Here is a 19426-nt window from a genome sequence, read left to right as displayed (position 1 = left end):
AGACTGGTGAGGGAAGACATATTTGAATAGGTAGTCTTTGAGCAGAAACCTGATTGAGGATGAGGAAATGAGTCAAACTTCAGGCTGAGGGAATTTAAATACGCAATACTTGTGAATAGTCATTTCCTCAAGAAAATATACAAATTGCCAATGAACACATGAGAAGATGCTCAGTATCATTAGGCACCAGGAAAATACAAATTAAAGCCACAATCAGATACCACTTCTTACCCACTAGAATTACTATAATGAAAAAGACAGAAGGACAACCAGCTGGCTCAGTTGGTAGAGCATATGACTCTTGATCTTGGGGTTGTGAGTTTGAGCCCCATGTTGGGCAGAGACTACTTTTAAAAAATAAAATAAAGGGGCGCCTGGGTGGCACAGCAGTTAAGCGTCTCCCTTCGGCTCAGGGCGTGATCCCAGCGTTGTGGGATCGAGCCCCACATCAGGCTCCTCTGCTATGAGCCTGCTTCTTCCTCTCCCACTCCCCCTGCTTGTGTTCCCTCTCTCGCTGGCTGTCTCTATCTCTGTCGAATAAATAAATAAAAATCTTTAACAAAAAAAAATAAAAAATAAAATAAACCAAGTTTTGGTGAGGATGTGGAGAAACTGGGTGCAGGGTTTCTTTTGGGGTGATAAAATTGTTCTGGAATTAGTAGTGCACAACCTTCTGAATATACTAAAACCACTGACCTCTACACTTTAAATAAGTAAGTTGTATGGTATGTAAATTAAATCATAGTACATAAAGATGTTTTTCCTTTTAAGTAGAATACACTTGTAAGATTTGCATTCAGCTAAATAAAAATGGTGATCAAGTAAAAAAAGTCAACGTTTTATGTAAGATTCAAAAATTGGTAAAAGTAAAAAAATATTGTTTAAAGGTACAAACATGGAGCCCCTGGGTGGCTCAGTCGGTTAAGCGTCCAACTCTTGCTTTCAGCTCAGGTCATGATCTCAGGATGATGACATCAAGCCCCTTGTCAGGCTCTGCATTCAGAGGGGAGTCTGCTTGGATTCCTCTCTCTCTCTCCATCTGCCCCCCGCCCCCATGCACACTATCTCTCTCTCTCAAATAAATAAAACTTTTTTGTACAGTATCTATTACCATTGCAATTCCTCTACATCTTCTCATTTATTTTATTTTTTTTTTAAGTAATCTCTACACCCAAAATGGGGCTCAAACTCACAACCCTGAGATCAAGAGCCACATGCTCTACTGACTGAACCAGCCACGTGCCCCTACATCTTCCAATTTTACTTCAAGATTTTATTTTCAAGTAATCTCTACACCCCATGTGGGGCTCAAACTCACAATCCGGAGATTCGAGAGTTGCATACTCTACCGACCAAGCCAGCCAGGCACCCATCTTCCCATTTGAATCTCATAAATACATGAAAGGGTGGTGCTCTTGATACAGAATGATTCTCTTGTCTTATGATGCTGTTCACTACTAATTTCCACACACACACACACACACACACACACACATACATACATATATGTGATACAATATCTTGCCCACTACAATTATAATTTCAGACCTTTAAATTTTATTTTTAAAAATTTTGTCCAAGACTTCATTGATTTGAGATAGAGAGAGAGAGAGAGAGAGCACAGGGAGTCAAAGGGGGAGAGGGAGAAGCAGACTCCCTGCTGAGCAGGGAGCCTGCCATGGGGGTCAATCTCAGAACCCTGGGATCAGTACCCGAGCTGAAGGCAGACACTTAACCCACTGAGCCACCCAGGTGCCCCGACACCTTTAAACTTTAATCACATAAAGACATGAGAAGGGATGATGGGGTTTTTCAGGAGTGTCTCCCATATTATGCCATCCCTTCTAAGATCTTCACTGATCACAGAAACGCCAATCAGTGTCTATATATCTACCTTACTTCACGCTCAGAAAAAAATGAAAAGGCTTTGGTCCACTCTAAGGTGAACTAACTATATATAATCTGCATGAAAATATCAAATTTTTTCTGGATTTTCTTCATAATCCCAGGATTCTGGCTATAGCTTTTATTTGGTCTCAGGTATGGCCAAAGCCTGGAACTCTATGAGCTTTGGCATTGGTAAAAGTAAATACTGCATCGTCACTGTGTATCATAAGCGAATACTGATGGTTCTACTAGTTCCCGGTAATTCTTGCTGGTAGGTCCAAGTGTGTACATGTTGTTCTTGATGATTTGCGCATAAGATATTCTTCTAAGACCCAGCAAATGCCATTCAGTTTATCCAAGGATAGTATCACCTCCTAGATAAGTTCAAGGTCCTATGATAGAGATTCCAGATGTCCTAATTAGAGACCACACTCAAGATGCAACAGACCACCAGTGGAAACAATGCGATGTAGTCTAAATCTATGTAGTCCATTGGGTAGGCCAGAATTAGTTTGTGCCACTGGAGGAAACACTGACAGGACATGAGGCAGGAAAGAAAACTCCAGTTAGCAGGACCTGAGTCTGACTGATACTGACAATAGGATAATAGAAAACTGTGATATTATGAGAGGAAAGTCTATCTGGGTAGGAGTCTTGGAGTTTAAAGCTTAGGGTAAAAAGATGAGGGGATGAGAGCACTGTCTCCTGGCTGTTTTTCCTGGGCTTTCAGGAAATCAGAATAGGCAGGGAGCATTCAGCTGGTCTCTTCCCCAGACCAGATTCTCTGACTTTTCTTCTCAGGATGTTGAAGGGCAAATTTATTTAGTCCTCCATAGAGCCCCTCAAACGTACCCAGTAACAGAGGTAAAAGAAGGCTTCTGAGGGCCAGTGAATAGACACACTATTGAGAAGAGACCAGTGACTCCCCAGAAATCCAGCTCTCACTGTAATATACAACCAGACTTCTGGAAAATCTATGTCGGCTCCTAGGATCATAGGATAAAGGCAGAGGACGTTCAGACTGACCAGGCTGAACTGGAGGAGAGGGGGTCTCACGGTGAGCACTCTCCTCTGAATATGATGTTCCAAGAGTTAGCTGCTGTCTCCGTGTGTGGTGAGATTATGCGGATGACCATGATCCTTCTCATGGGATGTGAGAGAGCAACTGCAGTCTTGGAGAATTAGAACGGGAGTCAGGAAAGATTAAGGAGGCCCTCTGAATCAGCCGGAGCCAGGCTGCCCCAGTTGCCCAAATAATCTACTTTTCACCAAAATGCAAAGAAACTGGCATTCCTATTTTCTCGAAGATTTACATCCTGCTCTTCCAAATAGTTGGAAGCAGAGCTGTCGCAGAGCATGGATGGTGTTGGTGGTAAATAGCCAGAGAATTGGGCAAACAGAAAATGGATTTCTGTGGGGTGCCTGGCTGGCTCAGTAGGTACAGCATGCAACTCTTGGGGTTGTAAGTTGGAGCCCAATGTTTGGTGTAGAGATTCCTGAAAAATAAAATGCTTTAAGGGTGCCTGGCTGGCTTAGTCAGTTAAGCGTCCGTCTTTGGCGCAGGTCATGATCCCAGGGTGCTGGGATCAAGTCCCACACCAGGCTCCCTGCTCAGGGGGCAATCCGCTTCTCCCTCTACCCTTTCCCCCTGCTCGTGATATTGCTCTCTCTCATGCTCTCTCTCTCTCAAATATATAAAAATCTTAAAAAATAAAATAAAATCCTTTAAAGAATTTGTTTTTGTGAGCCAGTGTTTCATTCTGTCCGTACAACTGGGTTTTTTTTTTTTAAGATTTTATTTATTTATTCGACAGAGATAGAGACAGCCAGCGAGAGAGGGAACACAAGCAGGGGGAGTGGGAGAGGAAGAAGCAGGCTCATAGCGGAGGAGCCTGATGTGGGGCTGGATCCCATAACGCCGGGATCACGCCCTGAGCCGAAGGCAGACGCTTAACCGCTGTGCCACCCAGGCGCCCCCGTACAAGTGTTTCTTTGTCACACCGTCTGGTCATTGCTTACTAGTGAGTTGATAAAATTACAGCAGTAAGTGATGTAGCACCTGAGAGACTTAACCTCTCAAACTCCCCAGTAACAGCTGCCACTAGGGTGACAGTCTTGGCAAACACTGAACATAACTTCTGTAATTCCGAGATCTGGGAACCCAGCCAGGAGCTGGCTCACCAGGCTAAGAGTAAAGCTGTTTTTGTATCCAGACAGCAAGTAGTTATTTTGAAAACTATGTTTTCCATTTAATGTCTCTGAACGTAGGGAACTTTTCCTTAAAGAATAAGGACAAGGCCCCTCAAAGGGAGAGACATGTGGCCCTGACGTCCTTTCTCTCTAGACCTTTTACACTATCAGATTCCTCTGGAGAAATCATATGCCTGAGTCCAGCTGCTCTGCACAAGGGAAATATTCAAGTATTTCAGGGGATTTAGATACAGGATCAGAGATAATGCAAAGTCTTGGAAACCTCAATCAAATGGGAAAGACTAAGTGTTCAAGGATATGGAGGAGGAAGGGTCTGAGGTGGACCGGTTTTACTAACTCCACAGGTGGGACAGAGATCAAAGGTATCCTTTGTGGTGATTTCATCACTGCCTAATACTGTTTTTTGTTTCAACCTTTTATTTTGAAATCATTTTAGACCCACAGAAATGTTGCAAAACTCGTACAGCATTCCCTATACCATTCATCCCCCTTTCTTAATGTTAGCACCTTACATAACCATATCACAAATATCGAAGTCTGGAAGTGACCATTGATAGGATACTATGTAACCAAGAGAGTATTACTGCGATTAAGTTATTGCTATCTTGGAGAAAGGACTTACTGAAATGGGATGTATACTGGCTGCTAAAAAATGGAATCAGGGAGCTCTCTTGTCCCACCAAAACTGTAAGCAGGAAATAGTACCAGGCCAGATCATGAGTGAAATCATAGCTCATACTGGAGTAACTGGGAATCCATCCCCACTTCCAACCTTTTCCCCTTCAACTCTCAGTTGGGTTACTGGAAAAGTAGATGGATCTCAGATGTCAACTGAGGATTACAGAAAACTAATGTAATGAATCTGTAAATGTTCTTCTATAGGAAGAGCCTTCTAAATCATCCCTGACTGGGGGGTGTCTGGGGGGGGGGCTCTGTTGGTTAAGTGTCTGCCTTTGGCTCAGGTCATGATCCCAGGGTCCTGGGATCAAGCCCTGCGTAGAGCCCCACGTGAGGCTCTCTGCTCACCAGGGAGTCTGCTTTTTCCTCTCCCTCTGCCTGCCGCTCTGCCTACTTGTGCAGTCAAATAAATAAAATCTTAAAAAAAAAAAAATCATCCCTGATTGGTATCCTTTTATTGATCTTACTAGGGCGTTGTTTTTAATCCCAATACTTTTTTTTCTTTCACATTTTAGACTTGAAGAACAGTTTGCTGTCACTTGGTGGCCTTTACAGTCTTGCCTCCAGGATATTTCAACTCTGTAACATCTGACATAATCTGTTAAATTGATATTTAAACAGCTGTCCTAAGCCTGATTCGGATAGTGAAATGACTCATTATATTGATGGCACACTGATCAGGTGACACTGAAGTAACTGTCTCTGAAGTTCAGCCTTTCCATATTGAGTTTATAACTAAAAGTCAGTGGGCTAGTAAGCATGGAAAAGTTCGGGGGCCTTCTCAAACAGAAACCTTTCCGGGAGTGTAATTATCTGGGGGTAACCAGAGAGATTCTACCAACGTCAGGCAAAGGATATCCATAAAGTCCCTACCCCTAAAACAGGGGCACAAAAATTAATTTTTATGTTTAATATTGGAGATAGTGTGCCAAATATCCAGCTACTTCATCAAGTCACTAAACAAACATCAGAATTTGTATGAAGCCACCCTCTTTCTTAGAGCAGCTGATTCTTTTTCACATCATGGGCAACCCACCCTGGTCTGTAAAGTACTTATTTCTCCAAAGGAGATCCTAAGTGCAGAACTCCCCACAGGAAGGCATTTTGAATGGCCCAGCCCGGGCCTCCTCCTCTTTTTTAAAGATTTTATTCATCCACTTAACAAAGACACAGCTCACGCAAGCAGGGGGAATGGCAGAAGGAGAGGGAGAAGCAGGCTCCTCGCTGAGCAGGGAGCCCGACATGGGGCTCGATCCCAGGACCCCCCAGGCCTCCTTAGCTGCTTTTCCCTCATGTGCCTGGGAGCCATTTCCGTGCCTCTTCACAGCAACCTGGGTATCAGGGAAGGGAGAGGGAGAAGCTATCTTTTTCTTCGCCTTTCTGAAATCTGAGTGCAGATTTCATTTTTCAAATTTATTTCTTTTCTTTCCTTCTCTCTCTTTCTTTCTTTAGGTGGGTGGCAGAGGGAGAGGGAGAATCTCAAGCAGGCACCACACTCAGCACAGAGTCTGATGCGGCGGCCTGAGGTCATGAGCCTGATCTCATGACCCTGAGATCATGACCTGAGGTGCCATCAAGACTCAGACACTCAAGCCACCCAGGCGCCCCTGAGCGCAGATGTCAGTTTGTGCTGGTGGCTACAGCAGCACAGGTAAATTCTGTTCAAGCTGAGTGCTCCTAGATTGACAACAGCCTGCAACACTTTATTTTTTATTTTTAAGATTTTGTTTATTTATTTGAGAAAGAACAAGAGAGAGAGCAAGAAGAGGGAGAGGGAAAGGGAGAAGCCGACTCCCTGCTGAGCACAGAGCCCAACCTGGAGCAAGATCCCAGAACCCTGGGATCATGACCTGAGCCTAAGGCGGATGCTTAACCAAGTGAGCCACCCACGTGCCCCAGCCTGCAACACTTTACACAACAGGTACTTTAAATAGCCCACAGCAGTTACTTCAGGAGGTAGAGTAGTCAAAGTTCCCTGAACTCTGAGATATGGGACCTAGTCTGGCTTCTTTATGCTCAGGTTATAAATACGTATTGAGCTTCCACTCGCTGGGTGTCTTCTGTGTGCTCCATCCACCTTGTTGTGTAACCAAGCAGGCAGACCTGAATGGCTGGGTCAGCTAAAGAAGGGCACTGGCAGAAATCTGAAGGGCAGGAGGAGAGTGAGGTCAAGGTATTTACTTGCTCCCCACTCCTTTCACACCAGGGATTGCTTTCCTCCCACCACCATGGCTACAGCCTCCTGCCAGGCAGCCCTTTGACCTTGAGCCTTCAGGGCCCAAGGTTCTGCACCCAACCTTGTTTGTTTTTTAACCTTGCCAATTCCTTTGGAAATAGTCCCTTTATGAAACTCCCCACAAATTACCCAATTGGAACGTGCCACTTGTTTCTTACCAGAACTCTGACAGAACTCAACACTGGCACTGCCAGTGACCAGATTTGTGACTTGAAAAGCAAAACTCTTGGGGCACCTGGGTGACTCAGTCGGTTAAGCATCTGCCTTTGGCTGGGGTCGTGATCCCAGGGTCTTGGGATCAAGGCCGGAATGGGGCTCCTGTCTCCTGGGGAAGTCAGCCTCTCCCCTGCCCTGTCTGCCACTTCCCCTGCTAGTGCTCTCAAGTGTGCTTTCTCTCTCTAAAAAATAAATAAATAAATAAATAAATAAATAATCAAAAGCGAACCTCTTACTGAGCACCTGCTATATAGCTTCACCAGTGCAGCGTTCTTACGTTAGCCCACGTAGCAGCACAATATGCTTTTTACAGACAAGAAGACTGGATCCACAGCCTTAATTACGTATCTTCCTAAGGATCACCAGGCTATTGCGGAGCAGGATCAGACCGGAATTCAGGTAGATCTCACTCCATAAATATCTACCTGCTCTGAAGCCACCCTTGGTATCCTTAGCTCTAGGAAAAAGGCTCGCTAAAGGATTGAGGCAAGGGAAGGATTAGGCTGTTTCTCCACTGATCATCTAATTATAATCACCTGGGAGCTTTAAATTTATAAGCTCCAGATTCTTGGAACTGCCAGTATCTTTCCCAATCTCAACAGTCTTTGTACCTCTCTTCCACACTTACTGCACCAGTTTGCAGAATTAATAATGAACTCTTAATTTAGCAGCTACTTTCTTCCGATCAGACCCTAGTGGATTGGCACAAACGCTAGGAGACCGCACACGGCGGCTTAGAGTGTCTCACGCGAGTCCAGGACTAGAAGCGCAAAGGTTCCAACTGCCACTGCTTCCCAGGGAGGTGGAGAGACGCCTGGCTGGACACGTGACTGGGAAGCCGCCCTCCCCTGTTCCGTAATCAGGATGGCGGCGAGGGTGATCCTGCGGCCCGCGGACCGCTGCCGCTGGGACGAGCCCGTGCGCATCGCCGTGCGGGGCCTGGCGCCGGGACAGCCCGTCACACTGCGCGCCTCCCTGCGCGACGAGAAGGGCGCGCTCTTCCGGGCCCACGCGCGGTACCAAGCCGACGCCGACGGCCTCCTGGACCTGGAGCGCGCGCCCGCGCTGGGCGGCAGCTTCGTGGGGGTCGAGCCCATGGGGCTGCTGTGGGCCCTGGAGCCCGAGAAGCCCCTGGATCGGCTAGTGAAGCGGGACGTGCAGACGCCCTTCGCCGTGGAGCTGGAGGTGCTCGACGGCCACGAGCCCGACGCCGGGCGTCTCCTGGGTCGGGCGGTGCACGAGCGCGACTTCCTGCGGCCCGGGGTGCGGCGGGAGCCGGTGCGCGCGGGCCGGGTGCGCGCCACGCTCTTCCTGCCCCCAGGTGAGCGCCCTGCGTCCCAGGCTGTTCTGGAGAACCGGGTGGAGTCCTGGGACCCCGGGCGGCCTCTTGCTTTCCTGTGGGTACCACATGATTATGGAACTTTCCTAAGCTCGTCCCCACGCTCCAGAGTCTATCATGGAGTCTGGACAGAAGTTCTTCTCTTAAGTTTCATGGCAGCACTTTCTAGAGTTACTGCCACTCCTTAGCTTCGTGCTGAAAAGTGCATTCAGCATACTCAAAACGTGCATTTATTTCAAGTGCCAGCCAGGCGGCTGTGTTTCAGATACCAGTATTAGGGAATGACTTCTGCTGTTGTGTGAGAGTGATCTTTTCCTCTTTTCACATCAAGCTTCCAAGGAAGCTGAAACCCACATAGGCAGTGCTCCATAATCCTAAAAAAACAGTTGATGGTCACCTGCTCTCATCATAAACAGTCTGTCAGTGATTCTTTTTTTTTTTTAAAGATTTTATTTATTTTTGAGAGAGAGAGTGTGCTCACCAGCAGGTGGGAGGGGCAGAGGGCGAAGCAGAGTACCTGCTGAAGAGGGAACCCAAAGATGTGGCACCCAGTCCCAGGACCCTGAGATCATGACCTAAGCCCCAGGCAGACCCTTAACCGACTTAGCTGTCCAGGCAACCCTCTGTCAGTGATTCTTAAACACTTTTTAAAAAATTTTTTTATTTATTTGACAGAGCACAAGTAGGGGGAGTGACAGGCAGAGGGAGAAGCAGGCTCCCCACTGAGCAGGGAGCCAGTGGAACTCAATCCCAGACCCTGGGATCATGACCTGAGCCAAAGGCAGATGCTTAACCAACTGAGCCACCCAGGCATCCCTGTCAGTGATTCTTAATCTGGCTCGATTTCCCCCCACCCCAGGGGACATTTGGCAATATCAGGAGATATTTGTGGTTGTCACAACTGCAGGGGTGGGGTGGGAGGATGTTATTGGCATCTAGTGGGTAGAGGCCAGAGATGTGGCTAAACATTCACAATGTGCAGGGCAGCCCACACAACAAAAAATGTCTTACTCAAAATGTCTATAGTGCTGCGGTTGAGAAACCCTAGTCTACGTAAAAAGGTGCTTACTAGGTAAAAGGGACCTGGAAACAAGACCCATGACCCAACTCTTAGAACCAAATTCCAGACTGAAACCCCTCCTCTATAGAAATGCTGGAGTTCCACATCTCACAGAATCCCTAAACAATTCCATCATTCTCTAAAACAAGAAGCCCTGCTTTATTCTTACAGCTCCTCAGCAATTCACAACCTTAACTAGGGGCTGCACACTCAGCTGTGAACTCCTGCACCTGGAATTGGATTGAACACATCTCTGTATGTCTGTACTCCTAGAGGCTTGCCCAGCGATGCAGGAGGAGCTCAGTAAGTCATACTGACCAATTCAATAAGAATTCCCCCCAGGGGCGCCTGGGTGGCTCAGTTCGTAAGTGACCAACTCTTGATTTTGGCTCAGGTCATGGTCTCAGGCTCCTGGGAAAGAGCCCCGCCTTGAGCTCTGCACTTAGCAGGGTGCCTGCTTGAGCTTCTCTCCCTCTCCTTCTGCCCCTTCCCCTGTTCCCTCGTGTGAGCACTCACTCACTCTCTGTCTCTAAAATAAATAAAAGCTTAAAAATTTTTAGAAAGAATCTCTCTCCAAAAATGCTTTCACCGCCCCCCATGGTATCTGATGTTCCAGTGAAGTCACTCTTCTGTTAACTATTTCAATGTCTACTATGTGGTCTGTTTAAAAATCGTTTTCTGTCTCAAAGAATTTTGTAAATAATGTGGAAGAGTTCAACCATTTAACAAATACGTATTAAGTCAAGGACCATGCTGCATATGGGATAGAACAGATACTCAAGTCAGACATGGTCCTCACTGTGCTTACAGCCTAATAGAGGACCCAGGTAACTTATACATGTGGCAAGTGCTGTGATAGGGGAAGTAGGGACCCAGGGTGTTGGTGGGAACACATAAAGGCTATCTGACTCAACTCAGCCTTGGAGAAGATCTGGGTAGTCTTCTGGGAAGGGAGGTCTAAACTTTGGTTTGAAAACTGACGGGTCAACCAGGTCATAAAAACTAGAGAGGGGAGGAGAATAGTGTATACCACATTCAGGAGCCAGTGAGAACAGAGCACATTTAGGGATGGTGGTATTTAAGGCCGGGGCAGAGAGTGCAAGGACATGGGGAGTATATCTAATAAACCCTTAAGTGTTTAGAACATTTGACAGCTCTCCAAGTATTCTCAAATTGATCCTTTTTGTTGCGGAAAATTTGTGGGAAATGTACATTTCATCATACGCTATTTCTAACTTTGTGTGTGTGTGTATATATATATACACGAAAATATGTGAAAAATTTTGGAAAAAGTAAAGCATTTGTTCCCCCTCCCTTCTCCCTGAAGATTACTAAAAGATAAAAAAAAAGGCAAAATTGTAGAAAGGGTCTTTTTTCCACCCACTCCCCCACCCCCAACCTTCCGTGCTTCAGAAACTTCTCTTTGCTGACTGCCAAAATCTGAAACTCGAGAATGTCTTTTGAGAGTCTAAAACGCCTTATGATTTGTGGTGCTTTCTAGGTGCAGGGCCCTTCCCTGGGATCATCGATCTGTTTGGAAGTGGTGGTGGCCTTTGTGAATACAGGGCCAGCCTCCTGGCCGGACATGGTTTTGCTGTGCTTGCTTTGGCTTATTTCAGATTTGAAGACCTCCCCGACTTTTTGGATGATATGCACCTGGAGTACTTTGAAGAAGCTGTAGACTTCATGCTGCAGCATCCAAAGGTGGGTTCTGGGGCTTTGCCTGAATGCAGAGGAGAGGGGCTAGAGCGGACACAGGACTGGACGCAAACACCCTAGCAGGACACTGGGTGCTAGGCCTATGTCACGAGACACCAAAGTTCCTTCAAAAGTTACTAGGATTATTTTTTTCATTTCTACCCATCTCTCTCCGATCTCTTAAGACTCAACTGTTTATTTCGCTGTAATTCTTGACCATAATTCAAAGAGCTCTACCGAAATGTTACTAACCTTAAATTCTGGTACTCCATCTACCAGCACGTGGCCTTATACTCCTGAATAAGGGAACTGCTTTCTCTGAGATTCCATTTTTCTCATTTATAAGGCTAATGTAAATGAATAGAGGGAAAAATCTGACTATTAAGAGACATTTTTGGGACATTTGAATAGGGACTGTCCGGGGCTTCTGTCCCGGACCTTTTGTTTTAGGTGGCCACACTCTGGGCTTCCTTTGGGCTGCATCCCTGCCCACAGGGTGAGGGGTCCAAGGGACCCAGGGAATGTATCCACCTGGAATTCACGTGCCTTACACACACATGCACACACACATGCACCAAGCCCTTGTGATCTGGAACCCCAGAATTCTTTGCCAAATAGCACTGATCCTGCTTCAGGCCATGTCTCTTCTCTGGTGTATCAATGTGAATATACCTAAGCCTTAAACATGTAGGCCCTGGTGTCCACATACGTGTGTGAGAGACCCCTCAAGGTGCATGATGGAGCCGGGGATGGGAAAAGAAGGCAGGTGGGCCAGGGACCAAGGACTGGGGCTGACTCTCCCCCAGGCCACATTCCAGTACAGAACTTCTCCCAAGCTTTCAAATTTTCTGTTATGGAGGTACATTTATCAAGGTGGGAGAAAAGAACATATTTAAAGAGTTTGTTCATTTGATTTATAACTTTTAAATCTTTAGGTATGGGGTGTATGGGTCTCTGTGTGTACTCTTGACCCAGTCTCCATAAATATTAGTGGAAGGCCTGTGTACTAGGAAATCGATCGATTCGCTTATTAGAAGACACAGTTGCGCTTTGTGGATTGTTGCATAAGGAAAGAAAGCAAATGACATTTAAGAAAGCTACCTAGAGAATATAAAATCACCATTTGTGTCTTCCATTTACAAATCCTAGGCTTATTCTGTTTCTCTTCCTCAGGTGAAAGGCCCTAATGTTGGGCTTCTTGGCTTCTCCAAAGGAGGTGACCTGTGTCTCTCAATGGCCTCTTTCTTGAAGGGCATCACAGCCACTGTACTTATCAATTCCTGTGTGTCCAACACAGTAGCTCCTTTGCATTACAAGGATATGCTTATTCCCAGTCTTGGCAGTGACCCAGGGAGATGTACAATTAATGAATCAGGATTTTTGCGTTTTGTGGATGTTTGGGACAATCCACTGGAGGAACCCAATCACCTTAGTATTATTCCCCTGGAAAGGGCCCAGGGGCCCTTCCTGTTTCTTGTTGGCATGGATGATCATTCCTGGAAGAGTGGCTTCTATGCTCAGATAGCCTCTGAACGGTTACAAGCCCATGGGAAAGACAGACCCCAGATAATCTACTACTCAGGAACTGGTCACTGTATTGAACCACCTTATTTTCCTCCTTGTAGAGTTTCTGTGCACACAGTGTTAGGCCAAGCAGTATTGCATGGAGGTGAGCCACAGGCTCAGTCAAGGGCACAGGTAGATGCCTGGCAGCAAATTCAGACCTTCTTCCAGAAACATCTCAATGGTAAAAAGTCTGTCCCGTCCAGCAAAATATAACGTTGTAATCATAGACTAGATACTATTAATAAAAATCTAATTCATACAACATGTATTGGGTTTTCCAAAGCACATACGAAACTTTTGGTAACAACATAATTATCTCAGCTTCTTGTCAGGCCCTACTGGATTCCCAGGCTTTGCAACCCTCCTTTCTTCACTGCTATCCCCTTCTTCCCTGAACGTTACCCACCGTACAGGCTTAACCCTGATCTGATCCATAGGATCAATGTTAACCTGTGGGAGAAATGTAAGTAAGAGCAATGTAAGAAGCGCTTGCCCAACTCTCAACTGCTGGCCTAGCTTCGACCTGTGCTCTGGTTGTGAAGACGGAGCTGCTGTATTGCTCAGAGTTCCATAACCCCTCTGGACCCTAACTGACCATATATGAGCCTTGGGGACATACCCACTTGAATCCCTTAAGGAATGGACTCTGCTGCTTTCTTGCCAGTACATATTCCTGAATGTGTATTCAAGACTTGTTTCTGAACCCCACTCTGAAGATTGGGGGCATTGATCTTCTTCATATGGTAAGTTTTGCTTTTATCTTACGAATGCAAAGCTTTGCTTTTGTGAATGAAACCTCAATTTCTTCCTACTAATAATGTATCCTTTACAAAATTCAACATTTGTAACATTTACTTCACAAAGTAAAGCTGAATTCTTTACAGCAAAATTTATTGTAAGCAAAACTGTATTGATATACTGATATAACTGATTTTTAAAAAGATTTTATTTATTTGAGAGAGAGAGAGAGCGCTATAGTGCGTGCACAAGGAGGGGAGGGGTAGAGGGAGAGGGAAAAGCAGACTCCCCGGTGAGCAGGGAGCAGGACATGGGAGTCAATCCCAAGACTCCGAGATCATGACCTGAGCCAAAGGCAGACGCTTAGCTGACTGAGCCACCCAGTTGCCCCTCTAACTAATTTTTTCCCCCATTAATTTGAGAGGGAAAGAGGGAGCAGGAGGAGAAGGGGCAGAGGGAGAGGGAGAGAGAATCTCGAGCAGACTCTGCACCCAGTATGGAGCCCAAGGTAGGGCTTGATCCCACAACCCTGAGGCCAAAACCAAGAGTCAGATGCCTGACCGACTGCACCACCCAGGCGCCCCAGTATAACAGATCTTTAAGACTCCACCCTGCGGGCCCCTGCCTTAATCCTCGGATGTCCTTTTATACCTGCCCAATTAGACTTCCTGCCAGCATCATCCGTTCCTGTTACCATCCTGCTGGGAAGTACTGGGATCAGTCTGCCTCACGTCATTACAAGGTACTGAGCACTATCTAGATTCATAAGAGACCAGAGAGAGGGTCCTCCCCGAGTGCAAACAAATTTTCCTGAGACACATCACAGGGTTTGCTGGGCACATACAAAATCTTTGGCTAGTTTCAGTCTATCCAAACAACTGCCCATTAGTTCTTAACTAATGAAAAGAAAGGTTCCTTAGAGGTAACTTAGTTTTGACCAATTGCTAAAAATATGTGTTGAGTGTAGTTATTCATTATGTAGTATAATGATTTACGATGATGTGAGTTCTTGGAGCCTCTGTTAACTCACTGCCAGGTGAGTTACTACACTCACTGCTACAGTCCAGATGCCTTTGGGATGGGGGATGACAGGAAGAAGTTATAAGGAACATGGCTGGGGGTATGAGAGAAGTGAGGGCCAAAAGGTAGCCCCAGGAGCTAAGCATGAGGATTACAACTAACCATCTCCAGGTACTAAATTTCTACGTATACGGACAGCTCTCCACCTCGATTTCTTCCTTACTGATAAAGTAGCCTAGAAATCTCCTGCACTGACTAAACATATTTGGTCACCTTCCCCTGAGAGTTAACTTTATATATAGGCACCTGTTTCTAAGATTTCAAAAGGAATTTCAGGTTGTTGAAAAGCTACCTCAAATATGGTAATTGTGACTTAGAAGGAAGGAAGAGAATAGGTATCCATGAAATGAAGCCAGAAAAGAGGCTAACGCAATAGCCCTTATTATGAAGTCCTATATACTTGCCTTGACTGGGTCACTCATTTAGTCATATGCTTTCCAATGGCTTATGCAAAGAAGGAAACCTAATCAGTTACACGAAATACAGCATTCGTAACATAAAAGCAAAGCTTAGCCATCAATTTCTTCCAAAGGTCGTCACGCTAAGGAACATTAAGTAACGTAAATGGTGGTATCCTCAACGCTGCCTCCACGGTCGATATAAATTCCAGGCTGCACTACTTATTACCTGGGTGACCTTGGGTAAGTTATTAACCTCTCTAAGCGTCCGTTTTCTCACCGATAAAATGGGGATAATATAATGATAATAACAAACTACCTCTCTGGGCTGTTGTGATTAAATTAGATAATCCAGGGGAAACATTTAAAAAATTATCTATTTATCTTTTAAAACACATGACATTTAAATTTCATTACAGAGAAATAATGGGTCTTAGAAAATCGAAGTGGGGATTCCAAGTTGAAAGATCCTAAGAGAGAGGGAAGAAGTGCCTTGTGGGTGCCTTCCAACTCTGAGATTCTCCGAGGTGCTGGATTCCAGAACTTTGTACTTGTACTTGCATTCTGAGGTTGGACGTGAGAGTCACAGATTAAATTTAACCCTCTTAATTTATTACCCTATTCCAGGCTTCTCCTAGGGCTGATTACAGTTATCAATTTGAAGTATACCCTTCCAGAACCATTTTATAGGCATGTACATACAAATATTTGTTTGAATGGAAAAATTATGGTTTTATTTTGTGAGTCCCGTGCCTTTTCCTTGGGGAAAAAAAAAAGGTCATGATGTGTGTTTTTTCTGCATATAAAAACACATTTTTAATACTTGAGCCAGGCCCCAAGAGGTTATTTCCATAGTGTATACATCTGTAGTGCTGCCTCACCTAAAACGTTTACACTTTAACCTTGGCAGTCTTTCTTAGACCCAGGCAAAAATAATTGCAAGGAAGGGATTTGGCAGAAGCCTCTTACAGGTAGCCTCCTTCGACGAGGCTTAGGGAATCGTGACCCCTGGTGGCCAGGAATGGACTTTAAAGAAAGAGACCGGCCAGCATTCCGTCAGATCGGTAACTTCTCTCCCTCGCCGCGTGGAGCGCTTGGCTGGGGATGAGCTCCTGCCTCTTTAAAGAGGTCCCACTACGGGGACCCCAAAACCATGACCGACCCCGGGCCCTCCTACGTCGCCTCTTCTTGGAGCCCTCTGCTGAGTGGCGCCCCCGGGACCAGCTGGGGCCCTGCCCTCACGACCCGCGGAGGCGCCACTGGGCCACGCCTCTCCCGGCGCCCCACCCCGCCCCGCTCGGTCGTCCCGCCCCCGGTCCCGCCCGGCCCCCGCCTGCTCTGCGGAGCGGGGCCAGGAGCTCGGACTCTTGCGCTGGCCGCCGCCCGGCCTGTCTCTTTGGCCGGAATCAAAGACGCGAAGATCCCGGGGCCATGTGGAGGGCAGCCCAGGCCGTGCTCCGAACCCCCGGAATCCCACTCCTGCTCCGGAGGTCGATGTCCACATCGGCCCCTCTCCCAGAACGCTGCGACCCTGACCGTCACGCCTAAGACTGGGCTGACCTAGGAGCTCCTGAACATTCAAGTGGAGGCTTAGGCCCGAGGCAGCGGGTGACCCTGCGGGCGTCGCCGGCAGCTGCCGAGGCCGCCTCTTCCACTCGCTGGCCCCCTACGAGGCGGACGGCCGCGGGGGCTTGGACCTGGCCAGGGACCGGGCTCTGGGCGGCGAGCTTACGGGTCCACGTGGAGCCCATGGGGCTCCTGTGGCGCCTCACGCCGGTCGGCTCGGAGGATCCCTGCTTCAACCAGATGCCGAGGGGCGTGATGAAAAGCCCCCTCGAAGTGGAGGTGACCGTCCACCACGCGCCGCGCCGGGGTAGCCGGCGGTGCCGCTGGGCCCGGCGCTGGCCTCCGCCCAGGTGCAGCGCTGGTTCTCCAGCCCGGAGCTGCGCGGTGCTCGCCTGCGGGCCGGCCGCCTGCGGGGCGTCTTCTTGCTGCCCCCGGTGCCTGAGGTCTTTTCCGTAGAGGGCTTTGCATGGACTTAGAGGATCGATTTAGGAAAGCTGGCCTGCTTTGCCGGCTGATTTATCTGCTGAAAACAAAACGGGCGCCTTAATTGCTTTATTTTGTCGCCCTAGATGCCAGGTGGGACAGTCACTCTCCTAAATGGTGACTGGGATTTAAATTTAACCTGCTCGGGGACCTCTTTTCTGCCAGCTGCCCCCCCCCTTAAAGTCCTAGGGAGGCCGACGCTAGTCCTTGCGAGCATCTTTGCTATGCAAGCATGACGTTGCTGTACAGTTGCCAGCGTTAAGTATTTGTTTGCCTCTGCAGTAGGTAGAGCTTCGTGTTAATTTGACTTTTCCAGTTATTTCTTGTAAAAATGACGAGAATAGTGGATACAAATCTTTTACCCGTTCAGGCTCCAACATAACTGAAGTCCTATTACATACATTGTTCACTTTTTAAATACTGGTTTCACCTTAGGATACCGATGACCTTTTTGATGTTATTTTCTGACATACTCTAATTCCTTGGAGATCTTCATCATGGTGAGGAAACTGTTCTGTTGCACATTTCATAGATCAAAGCACGATTTCTTTATTTGATAAAAGAGAAAACTGAGTCCTGAAGTGTTTTAGCCAAATCACACAGCTAGATGGTGCTAAAATCGGGGTGTATTCAAATTCTTTGAGAGCCAAACTCTGACCACAAACAGGGGCTGAGTGAATGAGTGAAATAGGTTTTTATTTTTAAAAACCAGTCTGGCTTATTTTCTGCTCTCACTCTCAGGATCCTTAGGAACAACTAAGAATCTTTTAAATGAGAGATTGAAAACGTTTTCATAGTTGAGGGTGGGTGGGCTTTTTTTTTTCCCTTAAGAGCCTATAAGGGCCTAGCAAATTTACATACTGGGAATCCAATTACTGACCTGAAACAAAATAAACAGATTCTCAGTTATTTTGATGTGGTAAGCCTGTGGTTGGAAAAATCTATCGCTGGAATAATTTGAGGATCTGTGTGTTATGTCTTTTTCATGGTTTGCTTTAGGCTTTCTGGAAGTAATCCTGAGTCCCGAGATGTTTGAGATTTATCTAATTTCAAAAAGAGCAGCTCAAGATATGCCAAGATATCTGAATGTTAAGAAAAACCAACCTGTACAAATCATGACCTTAATATCTACACCCTGGCTTTCATTTTGGTGACTAGATGTGCCTTAACTTGTTTCTAGATTTGAAAATTTAGAAACGGCCTTTGGTATTGGAATTTTAGATCTCTTAGTTTGGTTTATATTCTAATGTTCTTGCCTCTTAATCCGTTCTTATAGATTAATCTGGGACTTTTATTGGACTAACACGGAAGAACATATCTGAAAAATACTAGGAGGCAATTGGCTGAGACAGTCTTCTCTTGGAATGGTGAATGAATAACGTAATCTACAATCGGAATGTTGAAAGAGAAATAACATCAACATTAGAAGGAAACAGTTGGACATTTTACTCCCTCTCCACTGTGAGGGAGCAAGAATTTCCTGTCCCCTTCAAGGTCCTTCTAGCTGGATTAAGAATCAAATTGACACGAGACATTAACAGGAGAAGATGAAATTTAATTTTCTGTGTACGGGGAATCCACACAAACATGGAAATTCCAAAGACAGGCAAAATGAGGTATGTACGTCATCCTGAACTAAGGAGAAAAGATTAGGGGTCTAGGACTTCGAAGGGAAGGAATGCAATTCACAGGGCAATAAGAAGAGCAGATGGTTGGAAATTAGATGTTTGCCCTGCCGTACAGATGGGTCACTCAGATACATTTTATCTCTGTTAATAACCCTTATTCCGGGAAAGACCCTCAGTTTAGATTCTTCCAAATACTGAAGGGAAGGGCAGAAGTTTCTCTTGAGCCCGCAGGGTCTCACTTGCCTTCAACTCAAAATAATCTAGCCAAAGTGGCCCATCAATCCCTAGGCTATCATCCTCCACGAAATAATCTTTGTGATGATTTTCATGTGTGTCCTTTCACAGATTCTGCTTTAACATGCATATATATAGCAATAAAAAAAGGTGTTTTGTTGTGTAAATGTTATTTTAAAAATAATGATTTTACAAAACAAGTAAGTGGTGGAAAGAGGCAGCTTTTACTTCACACAAACCTGATGCCACAGCAACACAGTGGTTGTAGTCCAGGAAGGAGACCAGCTGGGGAAGGAAATATGCTTCCAGGGCACCAATGTTATGCCAGTCATTTAATCCTCACAACTCTGGGAGGCAAGTGAAAGAATATGTGTGAACACAGCTCTTGTTCATAACCTTTTCTTTTTT

At 46.1% G+C, this 19426-nt stretch overlaps 1 protein-coding gene across 7 annotated transcripts; it reads left to right on the top strand.

Annotated features, from left to right (window-relative positions):
* Positions 1–6193: 6193 nt before the first annotated feature.
* LOC125282858 (acyl-coenzyme A thioesterase 6-like) lies at positions 6194–19185 on the top strand. 7 transcript variants are annotated; one of them, XR_007190262.2, is made up of 7 exons: positions 6194–8549; positions 11129–11331; positions 14293–14371; positions 15242–15350; positions 15527–16952; positions 17592–17656; positions 18433–19185. XR_007190262.2 is itself a non-coding variant. In XM_048220125.2 (4 exons), exons 1-4 carry the CDS (start codon positions 8093–8095, stop codon positions 18435–18437), a joined length of 744 nt encoding a protein of 247 aa, XP_048076082.1. In that variant the 5' UTR covers positions 6194–8092; the 3' UTR covers positions 18438–19185. The 7 variants fall into 7 exon arrangements, 3 of the variants coding, with proteins under 3 accessions (XP_048076082.1, XP_048076083.1, XP_048076080.1); XR_007190261.2 differs by having other exon boundaries at positions 14293–15350; XR_008961346.1 differs by lacking the exon at positions 17592–17656 and having other exon boundaries at positions 14293–15350.
* Positions 19186–19426: the final 241 nt, after the last annotated feature.

The sequence above is a fragment of the Ursus arctos genome, unplaced genomic scaffold (assembly GCF_023065955.2).
Source record: "Ursus arctos isolate Adak ecotype North America unplaced genomic scaffold, UrsArc2.0 scaffold_25, whole genome shotgun sequence".
Taxonomy (NCBI): Eukaryota; Metazoa; Chordata; class Mammalia; order Carnivora; family Ursidae; genus Ursus; species Ursus arctos.
The sequence above is the reverse complement of the archived record's forward strand: the minus strand, read 5'-3'. Positions and strand labels throughout refer to the sequence as shown.

What these genes read in the sequence shown, in the direction of transcription:
- LOC125282858 (XM_048220123.2), top strand. Translation starts at nt 8,093, where the DNA reads ATGGCGGCGAGGGTGATCCTGCGGCCCGCGGACCGCTGCCGCTGGGAC. An exon ending in CACGCTCTTCCTGCCCCCAG is followed by an intron (nt 8,550 to 11,128) that starts GTGAGCGCCCTG and finishes GGTGCTTTCTAG; the next exon opens with GTGCAGGGCCCTTCCCTGGG. An exon ending in TCATGCTGCAGCATCCAAAG is followed by an intron (nt 11,332 to 12,498) that starts GTGGGTTCTGGG and finishes TCTCTTCCTCAG; the next exon opens with GTGAAAGGCCCTAATGTTGG.